Consider the following 24,342-nt stretch of genomic DNA (forward strand, 5'->3'; position numbering starts at 1 on the left):
TTAAGATTCTATCACTGACAGTGTGTTACATAGACTTATTTAAGAAAAGTCAAGGACTGAGGGGGGGGGGGGGGGGGGGGGGGGGGGGCATGACTTTAAATAATGGCAGAGTAATAATTGTTTTAAATTCATGAGCAGTCCAAATGACCTCTTTAGCGGTTCCGGTGTTTTAAGCTCTGTGGTCTTTATTAATGACACAGAGAATGTTGTATGACTGGAAAGGCTAGCAGTTCTCAGGGCTAGCAGGCTAAACAGATTGACTGATTGAATTTATTAGACAATTAAAAAACTAAAACATAATTACGGCGGTGACGCCTCCACATACAAATTTTCAATTTTCCCCTAAAATGACATACCCAAATGTAGCTGTAGCTCAGGACCTGAGGCAAGGATTTGCATATTCTGGATAACATTTGAAAGGAAATACTTTGAAGTTTGTAGAAATGTGAAGTGAATGTAGGAGAATATAACACATTAGATCTGGTAAAAGATTATACAAAGAAAAAAACATTTTTTTTTTGTACTATCGTCTTTGAAATGCAAGAGAAAGACCATACTGTATTATTCCAGCCCAGGTGCAATTTAGATTTTGGCCACTAGATGGCAGCTGTGTATAGCATACTATACCATACAATACTATACAATACTATACCATACTATATCATACATACCATACAATACTATACTATACTAAAACTATACCATATCATGCTATACCATACCATACTATACCACACCATACCATACTGTGCAGTACTATACTATACCATTCTATACTAGACCATATCATGCTATACCACTCCATACCGTGCCATATCCTACTTTATCATACCATACTATACCATACTATACTATACATACCATGCTATACTACACCATACTGTACAGTACTATGCCATACTATACCATACAATACTATATCATACTATACCACACCATACCATGCCGTGCCATATCTTACTATGTCATACCACACTATACCATACTATACTATACCATATCGTACTATACTAGACCATATCATGCTATACCATATCATACTATACTATATCATACTATACAGTACTATACCATATCCTACTATACTATACTATACAGTACCATACTATATCATACATACCATACAATACACTATACAGTACTATACCATATACTATACTATACCATACCGTACTCTACCACACCATACTATATCGTACTATACCATATCATGCTATACCATACCATACCGTATCATGCCATACCATTTCATGCCATACTATATATATATACTATATATATATATTATATATATATATATATATATATATATATAAATATCTTTATTTTTTATAATTATTTAACCTTTATTTAACAAGGCAAGTCAGTTAAGAACACATTCTTATTTACAATGACGGCCTACCGGGGAACAGTGTGTTAGTTGCCTTGTTCAGGCACAGAACGACAGATTTTTACCTTTCGGTTACTGGCCCAATGCTCTGACCACTAGACTACCTGCCACCCCACCCCACTATACTATACTGCACTATACTTTCCTTTACTATACTATACTGTACTATACAATACAATACTATACTATAGTATGCTATGCTATGCTATACTATACAATACTATTCTATACTACATTATACTATACTATACTATGCTATACTATGCTATACTGTACTATACAATACTATACTATGCTATACTATACAATACTATACTATGCTATACTGCACAGTACAGTAAGTACCTATTTCCACTCACCCTACTACTATTTAACTGTGCTGTCCGTTGGTTAGTATCAGCCTGCCTGCTTGAACCTCCTGCTGATAAGAGAGACAGATGAGTGTCACTCACACACAAACACACAAACATAAACACACACACACACAAACACACAAACATAAACACACACACACACACACACACAAACACACAAACATAAACACACACACACAAACACACAAACATAAACACACACACACACACACACACACACACAAACCAACACACACTTCTGGACAAATGACAGTTCTGCCCCTCCCCTTGACTTCACAGGGGATATCACACATCAAGGCAGTTTCACAGACTGATGCTTTACTTTTTTGCGTGAACACCTTTTTATTTTTTTATTTTTTTATTTTTTTATTTTTTTATTCTTTTTTTGAAGGGGGGGGGGGGGGTTACAGGTACAAAAAAAAATGATCAAAATAATGCATACAAAAATAATCCTAACCCATTCTCCCCTCAGTCCCCATCCGCCCGCCCACATCCTCCCTCCTAGGGGAAAAAAGTTATGGTGCTGACGTTTCTTCCAGAGACAGTTTGGAACTCAGTAGTGAGTGTTGCAACCGAGGACAGACGATTTTTACTCGCTACGCGCTTCAGCACTCGGCGTTCCGTTCTGTGAGCTTGTGTGGCCTACCACTTCGTGGCTGAGCCGTTGTTGCTCCTAGATGTTTTCGACTTATAGCAGCGCTTGCAGTGAGGCCTTTCTACTGCCAATGTTTGTCTATGGAGATTGCATGGCTGTGTGCTAGATTTTATACACATGTCCACAATGGGTCTGGCTGACATAGATTAATCCAAAAATTTGAAAGGATGTCCACATACTTGTATATATATATACTGTATTATAGAGATCAGTCCTTTCGGGTGTCCAGATAATTTATTTATAAACCCTATCATTGGATGGTTCAGTAGATGAGTTCCCCAAGGGACTCCAGAGGCCAGCATAGCTGACCTAAGTTGTAAATATAGAAAAAAAAGTTGTTTGGTAATGTGTCTGTATCTTACAGAACTTGGAATATTCTCAAACCAGTACTGTCCATTATATCGGCAAGGGTGCAGATTCCACATTTGGTGCATTGGGGATGCAAAAGCCACCCTCCAGATCTCAAGGCGTTATTGTGAAATATTGGAGTATGGGCTATTCACATTTACATTGTTTTTCAATTTTGTGCCAAATAGAGATTGTATGAGCAATAATAGCACTAAATTGTTGTTTGCATTGCTTAAGGGATATATCAGTGAAGACCACCTCTTCCAGGACACCAATGGTTTTATCTAAGGAAGGAAATATATCTACACCCAAATATTTAAAATTGAGAATTGTTGGGATTCCATAAGTAGAGATGGAGTCCCCCATCGAGGACTTGAGAGGCAGTAGAGTTCATTTGGTTAGATTAATTTTATAACTTGAGGTTAAGCTGAATTGATGTATGATGCGTTAGGGATCGATTGAGATACATTGTCTAGATATACTCTAGTAAAATGTAATCTGCGATAAAATGAGATAAAGGGATTTGAGAGAAATGGGTGTTATTTCTTTAGACTGATGAATTGGCTGGGCCAGGGGTTCCATGGATAATTAGAATAGCAAAGGCGAAGTTGGATCGCCTTGTCTGCTGCTTCTAGTGATTCTGAACGGAGCAGAGCAGATATTACCTGTTATAATTATGGCTGAGGGATTGGCATATAGCATTTTAATCATGAATGAAATTGATGCCATGTCCCATGTGTTCCAAGACAGACCAGAATTATGACCATTCTTGTCTATCAAAATAATTTTCTGAATCGAGAGATAATGCAGCCCTGTTGTCTCTGATGAAGCATTTAAGATATGTGGACTGTATCCCAATCGACAATGATGCAGCATTTCGAGGCAGGATGTCAAAATTGGCATGTCTCAAGCCCAAGGTACCTTAAAACCGTGCCTCCTAACGCGCCTTCATTTGGGCGGTTTTGAAGGCAGCATCCAATGTATCCTTCCCCGGAGAGGCTATCCAGAAGAATAATCAATAACTGTGAGTATAACATTAATTTGTTAAACAAATTATGTTCAAATGTTCAACATACCTGTATTACTTTCATATGATTTTTAAATGTTGAGTAACTGTTGTTTATCAGCCTGTTGCCAAGTCGGACGCGATAGCTAGCTAAGAAAGCCGATCTCGTCGTACTTATCAGCTGTTTAGAGATGAACTAATGAGCCATGTATAAATTGTGAAGTTTTTAAACTTGCAAGCAAGCTGAACTTGCTAGCTTGTGTTTCTCTGCATTGCATTGCCTTGGCGTGAGAAAACAGTGATGCGTTTGTAGGTAAAACATGTTTAAAATGTTAACATCTGATGAACATTTTTGGAAATGCAGCAAGCTGTGTTCTGTTCTAGGCTTGCCAGCCAGCCAAGTTATTTGTGCATTCTGTTGATGTCTGTTTAGCTAATGTTAGCTAACTTTTTCTTGTCACTTTCCCTTCCCCTGTTGTGTTGTACGATTGGGTTTGGTGGTACTAGTTCAAATTAGTGGCTCTTATTCTACTCTTACTGTTAACAACGGACCAAGCCTAAAAATATGCAAAACTGTTAACAAAACGATCGCACATTATTAAAGGTAGTTGTGGCTTCGACAACATGAACCAGTAATGAAATTCGAGCAGTGAGGTTACTGACTCCCCCATCGTCTCTGCTTGTTCCAGTTTGTAGGACATCTCACCCCGACACCCTGCAGATGTATTGAACTTGTTTGGGTACCTCCCAGCCCACAGGATAACCATATCTCAGGATTTTATTAAGGAGTGTGCAACATGTTAAATAGAAATAGATTCAACCATGTTATTGTTTATGATGCAGATATGTCAGGACATTGTCATTTATTAGGCTCATTCTAAAATACAGATGTGATTTTTTTTTTTATCCCAGCGGATTGCACTGTGTGCAGGTCTTCAATTTAGACCACATTTAGTTAAATGAGGCGTTAGTGAAGGGCTGGAACAAAAACCTGTAAACTCCTGTCCTATGTTTAAAAAAACATGTAGCTGTCATGACTGCATTTGCCCTCATGTACTTAACAAGCTTATGAATGCTAGAGGTTCATCTCTGTGTTATGTCCCTCACTTGGGAATTAACTATTTTTTTACAATGGTCTGTGTGTTAAGGGCTCATGTACAGATACAGGAAAACAAATAAAAAATGTAACATTTATTAAAAAATGACATGTGTTGAAGTCTCCCCCGTGTTTCTGGTTTTGAGGCTTGGGCATCTATCTGGTGACAGCAGTTCATCGGTTCATTAGCCCCAATCCCCTACACGGAGAGAGAAAGTAATCAATAATATTACATTGCTCTATTTATTTGATTGAATATACAGTAAATTCCTGTTTGATATGCATTTATATACAGTACCAGTCAAAAGTTTGGACACACCTACTCAATCCAGGGATTTTCTTAATTTTGACTATTTTCTACATTGTAGAATAATAGTGAAGACATCAAAACTATGAAATAACACATATGGAATCACGTAGTAACCAAAAAAGTGTTAAACAAACCACCCTTTGCCTTCATGACAGCTTTGCACACTCTTGACATTCTCTCGCTTCATGAGTTAGTCACCTGGAATGCATTTCAATTAACAGGTGTGCCTTGTTAAAAGTTAATTTGTGGAAATCCTTTCCTTCTTAATGCATTTGAGGCAATCAGTTGTGTTGTGACAAGGTATGGTTGGTATACAGAAGATATCCCTATTTGGTAAAATACCAAGTCCATATTATGGCAAGAACGGCTCAAATAAGCAGAGAGAAATGACAGTCCTTCATTACTTTAAGACATGAAGGTCAGTCAATTCGGAAAATTCCAAGAACTTTGAACGTTTCTTCAAGTGCAGTCGCAAAAAAACCATCAGCAGTTTTGATGAAACTGGCTCTGATGAGGACCGCCACAGGAAGAGAAGACCCTGAGTTACTTCTGCAGCAGAGGATAAGTTCATTAGTTACCAGCCTCAGAAATTGTAGCCCAAATAAATGTTTCTCAGAGTTCAAGTAACAGACACATCTCAACATCAACTATTCAGAGGAGACTGTGTGAATCAGGCCTTCATGGTCGAATTGCTGCAAAGAAACCACTACTAAAGGACACCAATAATAAGAAGAGAATTGGTTGGGCCAAGAAACACAAGCAATGGACATTAGACCGGTGTAAATCAATCTTTGGTCTGATGAGTCCAAATGTGAGATTTTTTTTGAGACTTTGTCATATCTTCAAACAATCATATTTATTTAATATCGATTAATTATTGCAATAATGAAACCGTTGACACCACACCACGAGTGCTTAAAATCATACAGGGTCTTCATGTAGAAAACCTTAAAATGCTTAGTCATGGCTGGCTCCACCCCTCCCATGCAGATTAGGGCAGCATAAATCACCCTGGGTTCATCCTGTCGTTTATCTGCACGGGGGGGGGGGGGGGGGGTTATTTTACTCCTCCAGGCTAAGTTTCCCAGATGGAAGGATGAGAACAAACAATGAGATGTTTGTTCTATTCCTTCAGGCTCTCTCTATCTCGAGTCACACACACACCACATCTTATCTATGAATGCAGGCTCAGTCAGACAGGAGACATATGTTATGTGTCACATGCACCAATAATCATAGAACCGAATGTGGCTGTAAAGTTTCTTATCACCAAGCCATCACTTAATCAGTTGCCAGCCCATGCTTCAAAAGACTGCACTCAGTTAACTTAGAAAGTGAGAGAGAGAGTTCTAAGAACCTTACTCTATTTCATTAAACAACCATTTGGTGCATAAACATAACATCATCTTGTAATTCTGCTACCACAGAGGTTCCCACTGTGAAACATGGAGGAGGAGGTGTGATGGTGTGTGGTGCTATGCTGGTGACCATGTCAGTGATTTATTTAGAATTCAAGGCACACTTTACCAGCATGGCTACCACAGCATTCTGCAGCGATTCGCCATCCCATCTGGTTTGCACTTAGTGGAACTATCATTTGTTTTTCAACAGGACAATGACCCAACACACCTCCAGGCTTTGTAAGGGCTATTTGATCAAGAAGGAGAGTGATGGAATGCTGCATCAGATGACCTGGCCTCCACAATCACCGACCTCAACCCAATTGAGATGGTTTGGGATGAGTTGGACCGCAGAGCGAAAGAAAACCAGCCCACAAGTGCCCAGCATATGTGGGAAGTTCTTCAAGACTGTTAGAAAAGCCTTCCAGGTGAAGCTGGTTGAGAGAGTGTGCAAAGCTGTCATCAAGGCAACATTTTGGTGGTTACTGCAAGATTCCATATGTGTTATTTCACACTTTTTATGTCTTCACTATTATTCTTAAATGCAGAAAATAGTAAAAATAAAGAAAAACCCTTGAATGAGTAGGTGTGTCCAAACTTTTGACTGGTACTATAATTATATCGGATACGTTATCCTTCATCACATGTCAGTATTTGTTTTGCATCCAATGCATTTAGCTTACATTAAGATGAGGTAGCCTAGGCCTTATCTAGTTAGATTGCATCAAATCAAATTTTGTTAGTCACATGCGCCAAATACAACCTTACAGTGAAATGCTTACTTTCAAGCCCCTAACCGACAGTGCAGTTTAAAAAAAATATGAATAAGAATAAGAGATATAATGTATGGCATTATGGTGTTGGACGCTGAGCTGTCGTCAATGAACAGCATTCTCACATAGGTGTTCCTTTTGTCCTGGTGGGAAAGGGCAGTGTGGAGTGCAATAGAGATTGCATCATCTGTGGATCTGTTAGGGCAGTATGCAAATTGGAGTTGGTCTAGGGTTTCTGGGATAATTGTGTTGATGTGAGCCATTACACTGATGTTCAGTTGTGTATTCGTTGATAACTAATATTGAAAGGTGATGCTCCCTGTTCACTCATGACTGCACTGCCAGGCACGACTTCAACACCATCTCCCTCAACGTGATCAAGACTAAGGCGATGATTGTGGACTACAGGAAAAAGAGGACCGAGCACGCCCCCATTCTCATGGACCTGTCCACATCACCAACAAACTGACATGGTCCAAGCACACCAAGACAGTCGTGAAGAGGGCACGACAAAACCTATTCCCCTCAGGAGACTGAAAAGATTTGGCATGGGTCCTCATATCCTCAAAAGGTTCTACAGCTGCAACATCGAGAGCATGGTTGTATCATTGCCTGGTATGGCACCTGCTCGGCCTCTGACCACAATGCACTACAGAGGGTAGTGCATACAGCCCAGTACAGTACATCACTTGGGCCACGCTTCCTGCCATCCAGGACCTCTATACCAGATGGTGTCAGAGGAAGGCCCTAAGAATTGTCAAATACTCCAGCCATCCTAGTCATAGACTGTTCTCTCTGCTAGCACACGGCAAGCGGTACCGGAGCGCCAAGTCTAAGTTCAAGAGACTTCTAAACAGCTTCTACCCCCAAGCCATAAGACTCCTGAATATCTAATCAAATGGCTACCCAGACTATTTGCATTGCCCCCCCCCCCCCCCCACCTACTCTCTGTTATCATCTATGCATAGTCACTTTAATAACTCTACCTACATGTACATACTACCTCAATTACCTCGACTAACCTGTGCCCCCACACATTGTCTCTGTACCGTAACACCCTTTATATAGTCTCCACATTGACTCTGTACCAGTACCCCCTGTATATAGCCTCCACATTTACTCTGTACTGGTACCACCTGTATATAGTCTCCACATTGACTCTGTACCAGTATCCCCTGTATATAGTCTCCACATTGACTCTGTACCGTAACATCCTGTATATAGTTTCCACATTGACTCTGTACCGTAACACCCTGTATATAGTCTCCACATTGACTCTGTACCGTAACACCCTGTATATAGTCTCCACATTGACTCTGTACCGGTACCCCCTGTATATAGTCTCCACATTGACTCTGTACCGTAACATCCTGTATATAGTTTCCACATTGACTCTGTACCGTAACACCCTGTATAAAGTCTCCACATTGACTCTGTACCGTAACACCCTGTATATAGTCTCCACATTGACTCTGTACCGTAACACCCTGTATATAGTGTCCACATTGACTCTGTACCGTAACACCCTGTATATAGTCTCCACATTGACTCTGTACCAGTACCCCCTGTATATAGTCTCCACATTGACTCTGTACCAGTACCCCGTGTATATAGTCTCCACATTGACTATGTACCAGTACCCCCTGTATATAGTCTCCATGTTGACTCTGTACCGTAACAACATGTATATAGTCTCCACATTGACTCTGTACCAGTATACCCTGTATATAGTCTCCACATTGACTCTGTACCGTAACACCCTGTATATAGTCTCAACATTGACTCTGTACCGTAACACCCTGAATATAGTCTCCACATTGACTCTGTACCGTAACACCCTGAATATAGTCTCCACATTGACTCTGTACCGTAACACCCTGTATATAGTCTCCACATTGACTCTGTACCGTAACACCCTGTATATAGTGTCCACATTGACTCTGTACCGTAACACCCTGTATATAGTCTCCACATTGACTCTGTACCGGTACCCCCTGTATATAGTCTCCACATTGACTCTGTACCAGTACCCCCTGTATATAGTCTCCACATTGACTCTGTACCGTAACACCCTGTATATAGCCTCCACATTGACTCTGTACCGTAACACCCTGTATATAGTCTCCACATTGACTCTGTACCGTAACACCCTGTATATAGTCTCCACATTGACTCTGTACCGTAACACCCTGTATATAGCCTCCACATTGACTCTGTACCGTAACACCCTGTATATAGCCTCCACATTGACTCTGTACCGGTACCCCCTGTATATAGCCTCCACATTGTTATTTTACTGCTGCTCTTTAACTACTTTACTACTTTCGTATTTTTTAATCTGCATTGTTGGTTAAAGGCTTGTTCTACTACACCTGTTGTATTCAGCATTTCACTGTAAGGTCTACTACACCTGTTGTATTCAGCATTTCACTATAAGGTCTACTACACCTGTTGTATTCAGCATTTCACTATAAGGTCTACTACACCTGTTGTATTCAGCATTTCACTATAAGGTCTACTACACCTGTTGTATTCAGCATTTCACTATAAGGTCTACTACACCTGTTGTATTCAGCATTTCACTGTAAGGTCTACTACACCTGTTGTATTCAGCATTTCACTGTAAGGTCTACTACACCTGTTGTATTCAGCATTTCACTATAAGGTCTACTACACCTGTTGTATTCAGCATTTCACTGTAAGGTCTACTACACCTGTTGTATTCAGCATTTCACGGTAAGGTCTACTACACCGGTTGTATTCAGCATTTCACTGTAAGGTCTACTACACCTGTTGTATTCAGCATTTCACTGTAAGGTCTACTACACCTGTTGTATTCAGCATTTCACTGTAAGGTCTACTACACCTGTTGTATTCAGCATTTCACTATAAGGTCTACTACACCTGTTGTATTCAGCATTTCACTGTAAGGTCTACTACACCTGTTATATTCAGCATTTCACTGTAAGATCTACTACACCTGTTGTATTCAGCATTTCACTGTAAGGTCTACTACACCTGTTATATTCAGCATTTCACTGTAAGATCTACTACACCTGTTGTATTCAGCATTTCACTGTAAGGTCTACTACACCTGTTGTATTCAGCATTTCACTGTAAGGTCTACTACACCTGTTGTATTCAGCATTTCACTGTAAGGTCTACTACACCTGTTGTATTCAGCATTTCACTATAAGGTCTACTACACCTGTTGTATTCAGCATTTCACTATAAGGTCTACTACACCTGTTGTATTCAGCATTTCACTGTAAGGTCTACTACACCTGTTGTATTCAGCATTTCACTATAAGGTCTACTACACCTGTTGTATTCAGCATTTCACTGTAAGGTGTACTACACCTGTTGTATTCACCACCTGTGACTAATACAATTTGATTTGATTTTGATTTCATAATATGCACGGGTGTGATAGTTGTGTGAATTAATCATTAAAAAAAACATTAGCAGCTCTAATGCAATATTAATCTTTCTTAAACATACTGTAAAAAAAAAAAAAGGATCTCCCCCAAAATCCTATAGTGTACGTATAGTGCATGCAAAAGCACGACTGTCCTCAACAATGGAGCAGCAGACCGAGCATTATATGAGAGGAGGAACTATACCATAGGATAATTATTCTGGGCGGTGTCAACTTCATTCATGGACAGGCACTGAGGACATCGATTATTTTACTTGTTAACTTGTTATCCATGTCAGATATTTCCATTTTGGATAGTTATTCACTGAATTGCTAGCACTAGTTGCTCACACTGCTACGGTGTCTACAATGTAAACAAACGTCTCTCGGCTCAGTGGAATGTGAATGCGTTGTCCCCTGTGGCTGAATCCCGTCCCAATTGGCAGTTACCTACTGGAAATGTGCTAACTTCTAAGGTAGGTGCCAGGAAGGCAGTAGCCTTTGGATTGGGACACAGCCGTAATAGTCGGAGGTTGTCCGAGGATAAACGCTTTTTAACAATCCCGCTTTGGTCCATCAATTTTGCTAAGTAAGTCTCAAGATAGGACGACAACATCAAAACAAAAAAAAACAGATTAATATCTGTGTTTATTAAAGATAGGGGGCGGTAGTGAGAACACTGTGTGGAATCTTTACCTGTTTTTATATATAAAAGCCAAATCAGTGCTGTATTCACATCTCTCCCAGATGAACCTTTGTGAACGTCTGTATTAGTCATTTCATGCAATAGTGGACCTAACAGATTCCAAAATGTTCAATAGACCTCAGGAGGAATATCGTCCCATCCAGGCAATTTGCCTTTATTCTATCCAATTTGCCTTTATTCTATTTAATGAGTTCATTAAAGAGAGATTTGTGCTCCCAGCGAGGTGGCTTTTTCTCTCTTAATTATCTTAAGAAAGGTCTTAGTCTGGCTTGGTGTGGAATTACAAAGAAGTGTACAACTCTTTAAAGAAGTGGGAGAAACCTGGATTGAATTTGGGTTCTGATAGTAATTCCCCTGTTTCAGATTCAATAGTTGCTGTGTCAGCTAATTGATCATTACTTTGTAGCACGTTGGCCAGCGAACGACTGGGACGATTACCATGAAAGTAATGGTTGAATCTAACTCAATGGATGGTAAATTCTGCTCTCCGTCTTATCAATAAATTAAGTTCTGTCTTGACTTTAGAAAGAGTAATAGCTACCTAGTCTGACAAGAATGGTTGTCGAGAACACTCTAATACAGTTAACATTTACAAATCTGAAATCTTCTTTACTTGTGATTTATTCAACCCATATGCAAATGCAGTTGCATTATTATTTTTTATAAAACACTTTAGTTGCATCCCATTGAATCCGGGGGTCATCGACTGAATTTGTATTAATCATTATAAATGTATAAATCAATTTCAAATTGATCTCAGAGTATAGGATTTTGTAGTAATGAAGTGTTGAACCTCCATAATGTGGCTCTTTTTGTCACGGTTTTCTTTATGTGAAAGAGAGTCAGACCAAAATGCGGCAAAACCTGAACCTATAGGGGAGGGTCTGGGTGGGCATCTGTCCGCGGTGGCGGCTCTGGTGCTGGACGTGGCCCCCACTTCCCCGTAGTCCTAGTCCCCCACCTTGTCCGCTTCCGTGGCCTCCTCACCATGGCAACTCTTCTCAATGGACAGAGGGGCGGCAGCTCGGGACAGAGGGGCGGCAGCTCGGGACAGAGGGGCGGCAGCTCAGGACAGAGGGGCGGCAGCTCGGGACAGAGGGGCGGCGGCCCCTGGCTGACTGGCGGCCCCTGGCTGACTGACGGCCCCTGGCTGACTGACGGCCCCTGGAAGAGTCTGGTTGACTGGCAGATCTGGAAGAGTCTGGTTGACTGGCAGATCTGGAAGAGTCTGGCTGACTGGCGGCACTGGCGGCCCCTGGCTGACTGGCGGCACTGGCGGCCCCTGGCTGACTGGCGGCACTCGCGGCCCCTGGCAGACGGGCGGCACTGGCGGCCCCTGGCAGACGGGCGGCACTGGCGGCTCCTGGCAGACGGGCGGCACTGGCGGCGCTGGGCAGACGGGCGGCACTGGCGGCGCTGGGCAGACGGGCGGCACTGGCGGCGCTGGGCAGACGGACGGCACTGGCGGCGCTGGGCAGACGGCCGGCACTGGCGGTGCTGGGCAGACGGGCGGCGCTGGGCAGACGGGCGGCTCAGGCGGTGCCGAATAGGCGGAAGACTCCGGCTGCGCTGGAGTGGAGGAAGGCCCCAGCAGCGCTGGAGAGGCGGGAGACTCCGGCAGCGCTGGAGATGAGGAAGGCTCCGGCAGCGCTGGAGAGGGAGCCCCCGTAAGGATGGGCCGGAGAGACAGCCTGGTGCGGGGGGGTTGCCACCGGAGGGCTGGTGCGTGGAGGTGGTGACGGATAGACCAGGCCGTGCAGGCGCACTGGAGCTCTTGAGCACCGAGCGTGCCCAACCTTACCCGGTTGAATGGTCCCGGTCGCTCTGCCAGTGCGGCGAGGTGGAATAGCCCGCACTGGGCTATGCAGGCGAACCGGAGACACCGTGCGCAAGGCTGGTGCCATGTAAGCCGGCCCAAGGAGACGCACTGGAGACCAGATGCGTAGAGCCGGCTTCATGGCACTTGGCTCGATGCCCACTCTAGCCCGGCCGATACACGGAGCTGGAATGTACCGCACCGGGCTGTGCACCCGCACTGGGGACACCGTGCGCTCCACAGCATAACACGGTGCCTGCCCGGTCTCTCTAGCCCCCCGGTAACCACAGGAAGTTGACGCAGGTCGCCTACCTGCTTCGCCATACTTCCTGTGAGCCCTACCCAATAAATTTTTGGGGCTGACTCTCGGGCTTCCATCCACGACGCCGCGCTGCCTCCTCATACCAGCGCCTCTCCGCTTTCGCCGCCTCCAGTTCTTCTTTGGGGCGGCGATATTCTCCTGGCTGAGCCCAGGGTCCTCTTCCTTCCAATTCCTCCAAATAGTGCAGCCTCTCCCACTGCTGCTGCCTCTGTTGCCCTTTACCACGCCGCTTGGTCCTGTTGTGGTGGGTGATTCTGTCACGGTTTTCTTTATGTGAAAGAGAGTCAGACCAAAATGCGGCGTGGCTATTGCGATCCATGTTTAATAGGACAAAGTAAACACGATCAAATACAAAAACAAATAAAGTCAACACGAAAACCAAAACAGCCTAATACTGGTGCAAAGTAACACAGCAACAGAACAAGGACATAAAGACACTAAGGACAATCACCCACAAAACCCAACACCAATCAGGCTACCTAAATATGGTTCCCAATCAGAGACAATGACGAACACCTGCCTCTGATTGAGAACCATATCAGGCCAAACATAGAACTAGACAAACTAGACATGTAACATAGAATGCCCACCCAGCTCACACCCTGACCAACCAAAACATAGAAACATACAAAGCAAACTATGGTCAGGGTGTGACACTTTTAGGAGATTCGGACATTTGAAGTTGGCAGTAGTAAGCATGGTGGTCAGACAAGCTGATATATTGTTTTTTTTATTGAAAGAAAATAGAGTTGAAGATAATATAATGAAATCCATTTGTGAGAATGTTTTAGTAGAAAGTGTACTCTTTTGCTTAAGGATTATGTACTCGCCAGACATCAATGAGGTTGTAATTAGAGAGTATATACTGGAGACCCATGGTTGTGTGTGGATTGCAGTTGGTCTTGCTAGATTTGTCCCGCATGTCCAAAATGGCATTCATATCTGTCCAAATAACCAGATGGAATTCAGTTAATTCTAACAATAGTCTGTTCTGATAATCAGAAAACGTAGGAACATATGAATTTGAAGATGTAAATAACAATGAATGACATTTTCTTTCCATTATGGATAAATTTAAGAAAAGTTATTCTGACTTCTTGGTCTTTGCCTTTACCCAAGATGGTGAATTAGGGTTTGTTATGTATCATTATGATGAACACCTCTAGTTGTGTTTGGGGCTGATGAAAAGGCAGCCAGTTTGTGTAAATGGTTTTCTGTTCTCTGTGCGTCCTTTTGGAACAGGTGTGTTTCTTGTAGCATTGCTATATCAATGGTTTCTTGCTAGGAGATCAAGACAACGTTTTATAGGACCGTTTGGGCCTTTTATATTCCAAGAGAGAATAGCTGGTGTTGAAAGAATGTATTATTAATTATGTAATTGTTATCTTTGGTGTTAATAAGCGCATGGATGTAAAACAAAAAGCAGCACTCACAGGGAAACCCACCCATTGGTCATTACCCACAATGTCTCCTTATCAATATGTCTCCTTATTGATATTTCTCCTTATCAATATGTCTCCTTATCAATATGCCTCCTTATCGATATGTCTCCTTATCAATATGTCTCCTCATTGATATTTCTCCTTTTCAATATGTCTCCTTATCAATATATCTCCTTATTGATATGTCTCCTTATCAATATGTCTCCTTATTGATATGCCTCCTTATTAAAGTCTCCTTATCAATCCTTATCAATACATATCCTTATAATATCTCTCTTTGTCAATATGACTCCTTATCAATATGCCTCCTTATTGATATGCCTCCTTATTAAAGTCTCCTTATCAATATGTCTCCTTATCGATATGTCTCCTTATCATTACATATCCTTATAATATCTCTCCTTATTAATATGTATCCTTATTAATATGTATCCTTATCAATATGTCTCCTTATTAATACATATCCTTATAATATCTCTCCTTATTAACATGCATCCTTATCAATATGCCTTCTTATTAATAAAGTATGTCTCCTTATCAATGTGTTCTTAGTCATGTCTCCTTATCAAATTTCTCCTTATCAAGATGAATCCTTATCAATATGTCTCCTTATCAATATGTCTCCTTATCAAGATGACTCCTTATCAATATGTCTCCTTATCAAGATGACTCCTTATCAAGATGAATCCTTATCAATATGTCTCCTTATCAATATGTCTCCTTATCAAGATGACTCCTTATCAATATGTCTCCTTATCAATAATATTCCTTATCAATATGTCTCCTTATCAATAATATTCCTTATCAATATGTCTCCTTATCAAGATGACTCCTTATCAAGATGATTCCTTATCAATGTCTCCATGTCTCCAGTGTGGTACCATAGACTATGGTTCCTATTTGAACCTGACAGAGAGGAACCTGCAGGATGCCCAGAAGTTCCTGCTGATGAACGAGGTGATCCAGCCGGTCCAGCCTGTCCCTTACTTCATGGAGGACGACGTTCGCTTCTCCCACGTAGCTGTGGACGTGGTGCAGGGCAAAGACATGCTGTTCCACATCATCTACCTGGCTACAGGTATGGGGAAACTGTGTGTGTGTGTGTGTTGAGTGGTGTTTTCCATCTCTCAGGCAGGGAGGGGGGGGGTAGTCTGTGTGTGTGTGTGTGTCTGTGCGTGCGTGTGCGCGTGTGCATGTGTGTGTGCATATGGGGACGTGTTGAACTATACTCGAGGGGACCAGCAGTCCCCACAAGGATAGTAAACAAAACATATTTTTGACCAACTGGGGACATTTTGTCCCCAAAAAGGTCAAATGCTATTTCTAAGGGGTTTAGTTTTAAGGTAGAATTAGTGTTAAGGTTAGATTTATGGTTAGTTTTAGGGTTAGAATTATATTTAGGGTTAGGGTTAAGGTTCAGTTTAGGGTAAGGGTTAGTGGTTAGGGTGTGTCCCCATAAGATTATTTAAAAAATAGTCTTTGTATGTGTGCCGGTGTGTATGGAAGACACATGGCGGTTCATTGCCGTCCCATTGAAAGATTAGATGTCTTCCCTCACCTTTCTCAACCTCTCTACCACGAGCAGAATCAAAGGGCTAGAATTCAGATTAGTTGAAACACACACTTACACACATACAAAACACACACTTACACACTTACACACATACACACATACACACTTACACACAAACACACGCACACGCATACGCACACGCACACACACACACACAAACAAACACACAACCTCATGCACACCTTCACACAGAAGACAACCACACACATTAAACCCCCACCCCCCCCCACACACACACACACACACACAAATCCCTCACTGAGAGATGGTAAACACCATTCAATCCCTCACTGAGAGATGGTAAACACCATTCAATCCCTCATAGAGAGATGGTAAACACCATTCAATCCCTCATAGAGAGATGGTAAACACCATTCAATCCCTCAAACAGCCATGCTCTGTCTCATTCAGCCATGCTCTGTCTCATACAGCCATCCTCTCTTATACTGCCATGCTCTGTCTCATTCTGCAATGCTCTGTCTCACACAGCCATGCTCTTTCTCATAAAGCTATGCTCTGTCTCACACAACCATGCTCTGTCTCACACAACCATGCTCTGTCTCATACAGCCATGCTCTTTCTCATACAGCCATGCTCTGTCTCACAGAACCATTCTCTGTCTCATACAGCCATGCTCTTTCTCATACAACCATGCTCTGTCTCACACAACCATGCTCTGTCTCATACAGCCATGTTCTGTCTCATACAGCTATGCTCTGTCTCATACAGCCATGCTCTGTCTCACACAACCATGCTCTGTCTCATACAGCCATGCTCTTTCTCATACAGTCATTCTCTGTCTCATACAGCCATGCTCTTTCTCATACAGCCATGCTCTGTCTCATTAAACCATGCTCTTTCTCATACAGCCAGGCTCTGTCTCATACAGCCATGCTCTTTCTCATGCAGCCATTCTCTGTCTCATACAGCCATGCTCTCTCTCATACAGCCATGCTCTGTCTCATACAGCCATGCTTTTTCTCATACAGCCATTCTCTGTCTGATACAGCCATGCTCTGTCTCATACAGCCATTATCTGTCTCATACAGCCATGCTCTGTCTCATACAGCCATGCTCTGTCTCATACAGCCATTCTCTGTCTCATACAGCCATGCTCTGTCTCATACAGCCATGCTCTTTCTCATACAGCCATGCTCTGTCTCATACAGCCATGCTCTGTCTCATACAGCCATTCTCTGTCTCATACAGCCATGCTCTGTCTCATACAGCCATGCTCTTTCTCATACAGCCATGCTCTTTCTCATACAGCCATGCTCTGTCTCATACAGCCATGCTCTTTCTCATACAGCCATGCTCTTTCTCATACAGCCATGCTCTTTCTCATACAGCCATGCTCTGTCTCATACAGCCATGCTCTGTCTCATACAGCCATGCTCTGTCTCATACAGCCATTCTCTGTCTCATACAGCCATGCTCTGTCTCATACAGCCATTCTCTGTCTCATACAGCCATGCTCTGTCTCATACAGCCATGCTCTGTCTCATAATGTCTCTTTGTTTTTCCTGGATCCCCCTTTCCACCTTTTCTCCATCACTAGCCTTGTGGACTTTCTGTCCGACACGTCTGTTTTTGTGTGTGTGTGTGTGTGTGTGTGTGTGTGTGTGTGTGTGTGTGTGTGTGTGTGTGTGTGTGTGTGTGTGTGTGTGTGTGTGTGTGTGTGTGTGTGTGTGTGTGTGTGTGTGTGTGTGTGTGTGTGTGTGTGTGTGTGTGTGTGTGTGTTTGTTTGTGTGTGTGTGTGCGTGGATTTGTGTTTATACATGCGGGAGTGTGTCTGTGTGATCAAAGTGGCTTTAGCACGAGAGCGGTCAGTTCCCTGAGCAGAGGAGTTTCTGGATGCTCTCCAGATGCTAATGAAAACATCTGAACCAGTGCCAGGGCCATTTGCAACGGCTAGCACACATAGCTAATCATCTATTAACAATATAGTAAACTGCACTGATTGGGGACATTCTCTGGAAGTTTTACAAGGAGGCCAAACTGCTAGGTAGTGCATTCAGCCTGGTCACTGTGATATCAGGTTGAGTGTAGTTCAGTGATTTTCCAACCTTTTGACATTGTGAATCACACAAAGCCTCACACAAAGGAACTAGCCAGGAACTATAATAGAACTGACCAGGAACTAGACAGGAACTAGCCAGGAACTATAATAGAACCTGCCAGGAACTAGCCAGGAACTATATTAGAACTGGCCAGGAACTAGCCAGGAACTATAATAGAACTAGCCAGGAACTAGCCAGGAACTATAATAGAACTGGCCCGGGAACTGGCCAGAAACTATAATAGAAGAGGCCAGGAACTAGCCAGGAACTATAATAGAACCTGCCAGGAACTAGCCAGGAACTATAATAGAACTGGCCAGGAACTAGCCAGGAACTATAATAGAACTAGCCAGGAACTAGCCAGGAGCTATATTAGAACTGGCCAGGAACTAGCCAGGAACTATAATAGAACTGGCCAGGAACTAGCCGTGAACTAGCCAGGAACTATAGTAGAACTGGCTGGGAACAAGCCAGGAACTATAATAGAACTGGCCGGGAACTAGCCAGGAACTAGCCAGGAACTATAATAGAACCTGCCAGGAACTAGCCAGGAACTATATTAGAACTGGCCAGGAACTAGCCAGGAAATATAATAGAAGAGGCCAGGAACTAGCCAGGAACTATAATAGAACCTGCCAGGAACTAGCCAGGAACTATATTAGAACTGGCCAGGAACTAGCCAGGAACTATAATAGAACTAGCCAGGAACTAGCCAGGAACTATAATAGAACTGGCCCGGGAACTGGCAAGGAACTATAATAGAAGAGGCCAGGAACTAGCCAGGAACTATAATAGAACCTGCCAGGAACTAGCCAGGAACTATATTAGAACTGGCCAGGAACTAGCCAGGAACTATAATAGAACTAGCCAGGAACTAGCCAGGAACTATAATAGAACTGTCCCGGGAACTGGCCAGGAACTATAATAGAAGAGGCCAGGAACTAGCCAGGAACTATAATAGAACCTGCCAGGAACTAGCCAGGAACTAGCCAGGAACTATAATAGAACTGGCCAGGAACTAGCCAGGAACTATAATAGAACTAGCCAGGAACTAGCCAGGAGCTATATTCGAACTGGCCAGGAACTAGCCAGGAACTATAATAGAACTGGCTGGGAACTAGCCAGGAACTATAATAGAACTGGCCAGGAACTAGCCGTGAACTAGCCAGGAACTATAGTAGAACTGGCTGGGAACTAGCCAGGAACTATAATAGAACTGGCCGGGAACTAGCCAGGAACTATAATAGAACTGACCAGGAACTAGCCAGGAACTAGCCAGGAACTATAATAGAAGTGGCCAGGAACTATAATAGAAGTGGCCAGGAACTAGCCAGGAACTATAATAGAACTGGCCAGGAACTAGCCGGGAACTATAATAGAACTGACCAGGAACTAGCCAGGAACTAGCCAGGAACTATAATAGAAGTCGGCAGGAACTAGCCAGGAACTATAATAGAACTGACCAGGAACAAGCCGGGAACTAGCCAGGAACTATAGTAGAACTGGCTGGGAACTAGCCAGGAACTATAATAGAACTGGCCGGGAACTAGCCAGGAACTATAATAGAACTGACCAGGAATTATATTAGAACTGGCCAGGAACTAGCCAGGAACTACAATAGAACTAACCAGGAACTAGCCAGGAACTAGCCAGGAACTATAATAGAAGTGGCCAGGAACTAGCCAGGAACTATAATAGAACTGACCAGGAACTAGCCGGGAACTAGCCAGTAACTATAGTAGAACTGGCTGGGAACTAGCCAGGAACTATAATAGAACTGGCCGGGAACTAGCCAGGAACTATAATAGAACTGACCAGGAATTATATTAGAACTGGCCAGGAACTAGCCAGGAACTATAATAAAACTATCCAGGAACTAGCCAGGAACTAGACAGGAACTATAATAGAAGTGGCCAGGAACTAGCCAGGAACTATATTAGAACTGGCCAGGAACTAGCCAGGAACTATAATAGAACTGGCCAGGAACTAGCCAGGAAGTAGCCAGGAACTATATTATAGCTGGCCAGGAACTAGACAGGAACTATAATAGAAGTGGCCAGGAACTAGCCGGGAAGTAGCCAGGAACTATATTAGAGCTGGCCAGGAACTAGACAGGAACTATAATAGAACTGACCAGCAATTAGCCAGGAACTATAATAGAACTGGCCAGGAACTAGCTGGGAACTAACCAGGAACTATAATAGCACTGGCTGGGAACTAGCCAGGAACTATAATAGAACTGGCCAGGAACTATAATAGAACTAGCCAGGAACTATAATAGAACTGGCCAGGAACTTTATTAGAACCAGCCATGAACTAGCCAGGAACTATATTAGAACTGGCCCGGGAACTGGCCAGGAACTAGCCAGGAACTATAATAGCACTGGCCAGGAACTATAATATAACTGGTCAGGAACTAGCCAGGAACTAGCCAGGAACTATAATAGAAGTGGCGAGGAACTAGCCAAGAACTATAATAGCACTGGCCAGGAACTTTAATATAACTGGCCAGGAACTAGCCAGGAACTAGCCAGGAACTATTAATAGCACTGGCCAGGAACTAGCCAAGAACTATAATAGCACTGGCCAGGAACTAGCCAGGAACAATAATATAACTAGCCAGGAACTATTAATAGCACTGGCCAGGAACTAGCCAAGAACTATAATAGCACTGGCCAGGAACTAGCCAGGAACAATAATATAACTGGCCAGGAACTAGCCAGGAACTATAATAAAACTATCCAGGAACTAGCCAGGAACTAGACAGGAACTATAATAGAAGTGGCCAGGAACTAGCCAGGAACTATATTAGAACTGGCCAGGAACTAGCCAGGAACTATAATAGAACTGGCCAGGAACTAGCCAGGAAGTAGCCAGGAACTATATTATAGCTGGCCAGGAACTAGACAGGAACTATAATAGAAGTGGCCAGGAACTAGCCGGGAAGTAGCCAGGAACTATATTAGAGCTGGCCAGGAACTAGACAGGAACTATAATAGAACTGACCAGCAATTAGCCAGGAACTATAATAGAACTGGCCAGGAACTAGCTGGGAACTAACCAGGAACTATAATAGCACTGGCTGGGAACTAGCCAGGAACTATAATAGAACTGGCCAGGAACTATATTAGAACTAGCCAGGAACTATAATAGAACTGGCCAGGAACTTTATTAGAACCAGCCATGAACTAGCCAGGAACTATATTAGAACTGGCCCGGGAACTGGCCAGGAACTAGCCAGGAACTATAATAGCACTGGCCAGGAACTATAATATAACTGGTCAGGAACTAGCCAGGAACTAGCCAGGAACTATAATAGAAGTGGCGAGGAACTAGCCAAGAACTATAATAGCACTGGCCAGGAACTTTAATATAACTGGCCAGGAACTAGCCAGGAACTAGCCAGGAACTATTAATAGCACTGGCCAGGAACTAGCCAAGAACTATAATAGCACTGGCCAGGAACTAGCCAGGAACAATAATATAACTGGCCAGGAACTAGCCAGGAACTATAATAAAACTATCCAGGAACTAGCCAGGAACTAGACAGGAACTATAATAGAAGTGGCCAGGAACTAGCCAGGAACTATATTAGAACTGGCCAGGAACTAGCCAGGAACTATAATAGAACTGGCCAGGAACTAGCCAGGAAGTAGCCAGGAACTATATTATAGCTGGCCAGGAACTAGACAGGAACTATAATAGAAGTGGCCAGGAACTAGCCGGGAAGTAGCCAGGAACTATATTAGAGCTGGCCAGGAACTAGACAGGAACTATAATAGAACTGACCAGCAATTAGCCAGGAACTATAATAGAACTGGCCAGGAACTAGCTGGGAACTAACCAGGAACTATAATAGCACTGGCTGGGAACTAGCCAGGAACTATAATAGAACTGGCCAGGAACTATAATAGAACTAGCCAGGAACTATAATAGAAATGGCCAGGAACTTTATTAGAACCAGCCATGAACTAGCCAGGAACTATATTAGAACTGGCCCGGGAACTGGCCAGGAACTAGCCAGGAACTATAATAGCACTGGCCAGGAACTATAATATAACTGGTCAGGAACTAGCCAGGAACTAGCCAGGAACTATAATAGAAGTGGCGAGGAACTAGCCAAGAACTATAATAGCACTGGCCAGGAACTTTAATATAACTGGCCAGGAACTAGCCAGGAACTAGCCAGGAACTATTAATAGCACTGGCCAGGAACTTGCCAAGAACTATAATAGCACTGGCCAGGAACTAGCCAGGAACAATAATATAACTGGCCAGGAACTAGCCAGGAACTAGCCAGAAACTAGCCAGGAACTATAATAGAACTGGCCGGGAACTATAATACTATTTTGGCATGTGGAACCAAAGTATTGCAAACATTTATTTGCATGTAGCTTTTAGTCAAGTTTTATCAATTTCTTTTTTTTTTTCATTATATTTTCCCAAAAATTCATAGTATCCAATTTGTAGTTACAGTCTTTTCCCATCGCTGCAACTCCCGCACAGACTCAGGAGAGGCCGAAGGTCAAGAGCTGTGCATTCTCCAAAACACATCCCAGCAAAGCCACACTGATTCTTGACACAATACCCGCTTAACAAGGACGCCAGCCGCACCAATGTGTCGGACGAAACACTGTACACCTGGCGACCATGTCAGCGTTTACTGCCCCCAGCCCGCCACAGGTGTCGCTAGTGCGCGACAAGAACAAGGACAAGGACAAGAACATCCCTTCTGGCCAAACCCTCCCCTAACCCAGATGACGATTGGCCAATTGCTCACCGTCCCATTGGTCTCCTGGTCGCGGCCAGCTCCGACAGAGCCTGGATTTGAACCAGGATCTCTAGTGGCACAGCTAGGAGCTAGGATCTCTAGTGGCACAGTCTAAGGCACTGCGATGCACTGCGCCACTCGGGAGGCAGTCTTATTAATTTCTGAGTATCTCGGTTATTGGTTTCACTCCAGATCTATAAAAGACCCATTGCTGCATCTGTGAAAAACTCTGCTACAGGCAGGCCTCTACCTTTGTATTTTACCATCTTGAAGCTGTGTGTTTTGGGAATAGGAATTCTTACTGTTCCATTTTTAGATCTAGTTATGTCCCCACAGGAAATACATCTATAATTGATGATGTTTTCTCGAGTTGCCTCCAAATTATGTATTTTATGCAATCACAATGGGATTTTCCTATACTGGCATTCACATGGGATTTTCCTATCCTGGTCTGGAATACATGGAGTTTGAAGAGAGACACTGCGGGACACAGATAGTCTCCGTTACAGTATTGGAATTTGCAGGCCACACTTCTTGCCTAGAGAGTTTTCAACTATACTTTCCGTGGCTGTTTATTTACCACCACAGACAGATGCTGGCACTAAGACCTCACTCAGTCAGCTGTATAAAGAAATAAGCAAACAGGAAACTGCTCACCCAGAGGCAGCGCTCCTAGTGGCCGGAGACTTTAATGCAGGGAAACTTAAATCAGTTCTACCAAATTTCCATCATGTTAAATGTGCAAAAAGAGGGGAAAAAAATTCTAGATCACCTGTACTCCACACATAGAGACGCGTACAAAGCTCTCGCACGCCCTCCATTTGGTAAATCCGACCACAACTCTATCCTCCTGATTCCTGCTTACAAGCAAAAATTAAAGCA

The 24,342-nt window shown here is 43.0% G+C and overlaps 1 protein-coding gene across 1 annotated transcript in view; it reads left to right on the top strand.

The window, feature by feature from the left end:
- LOC139366904 (semaphorin-5A-like) overlaps positions 1 to 24,342 on the top strand; it is a 289,344-nt gene that overhangs the window by 140,100 nt on the left and 124,902 nt on the right. Inside the window, exon 10 of the mRNA XM_071104648.1 lies at positions 15,930 to 16,134. Coding sequence (XP_070960749.1) covers positions 15,930 to 16,134 — 205 coding nt within the window. The remainder of the gene's footprint in view (positions 1 to 15,929; positions 16,135 to 24,342) is intronic.

The sequence above is a fragment of the Oncorhynchus clarkii genome, chromosome 15, assembly GCF_045791955.1.
Source record: "Oncorhynchus clarkii lewisi isolate Uvic-CL-2024 chromosome 15, UVic_Ocla_1.0, whole genome shotgun sequence".
Classification (NCBI taxonomy): domain Eukaryota; kingdom Metazoa; phylum Chordata; class Actinopteri; order Salmoniformes; family Salmonidae; genus Oncorhynchus; species Oncorhynchus clarkii.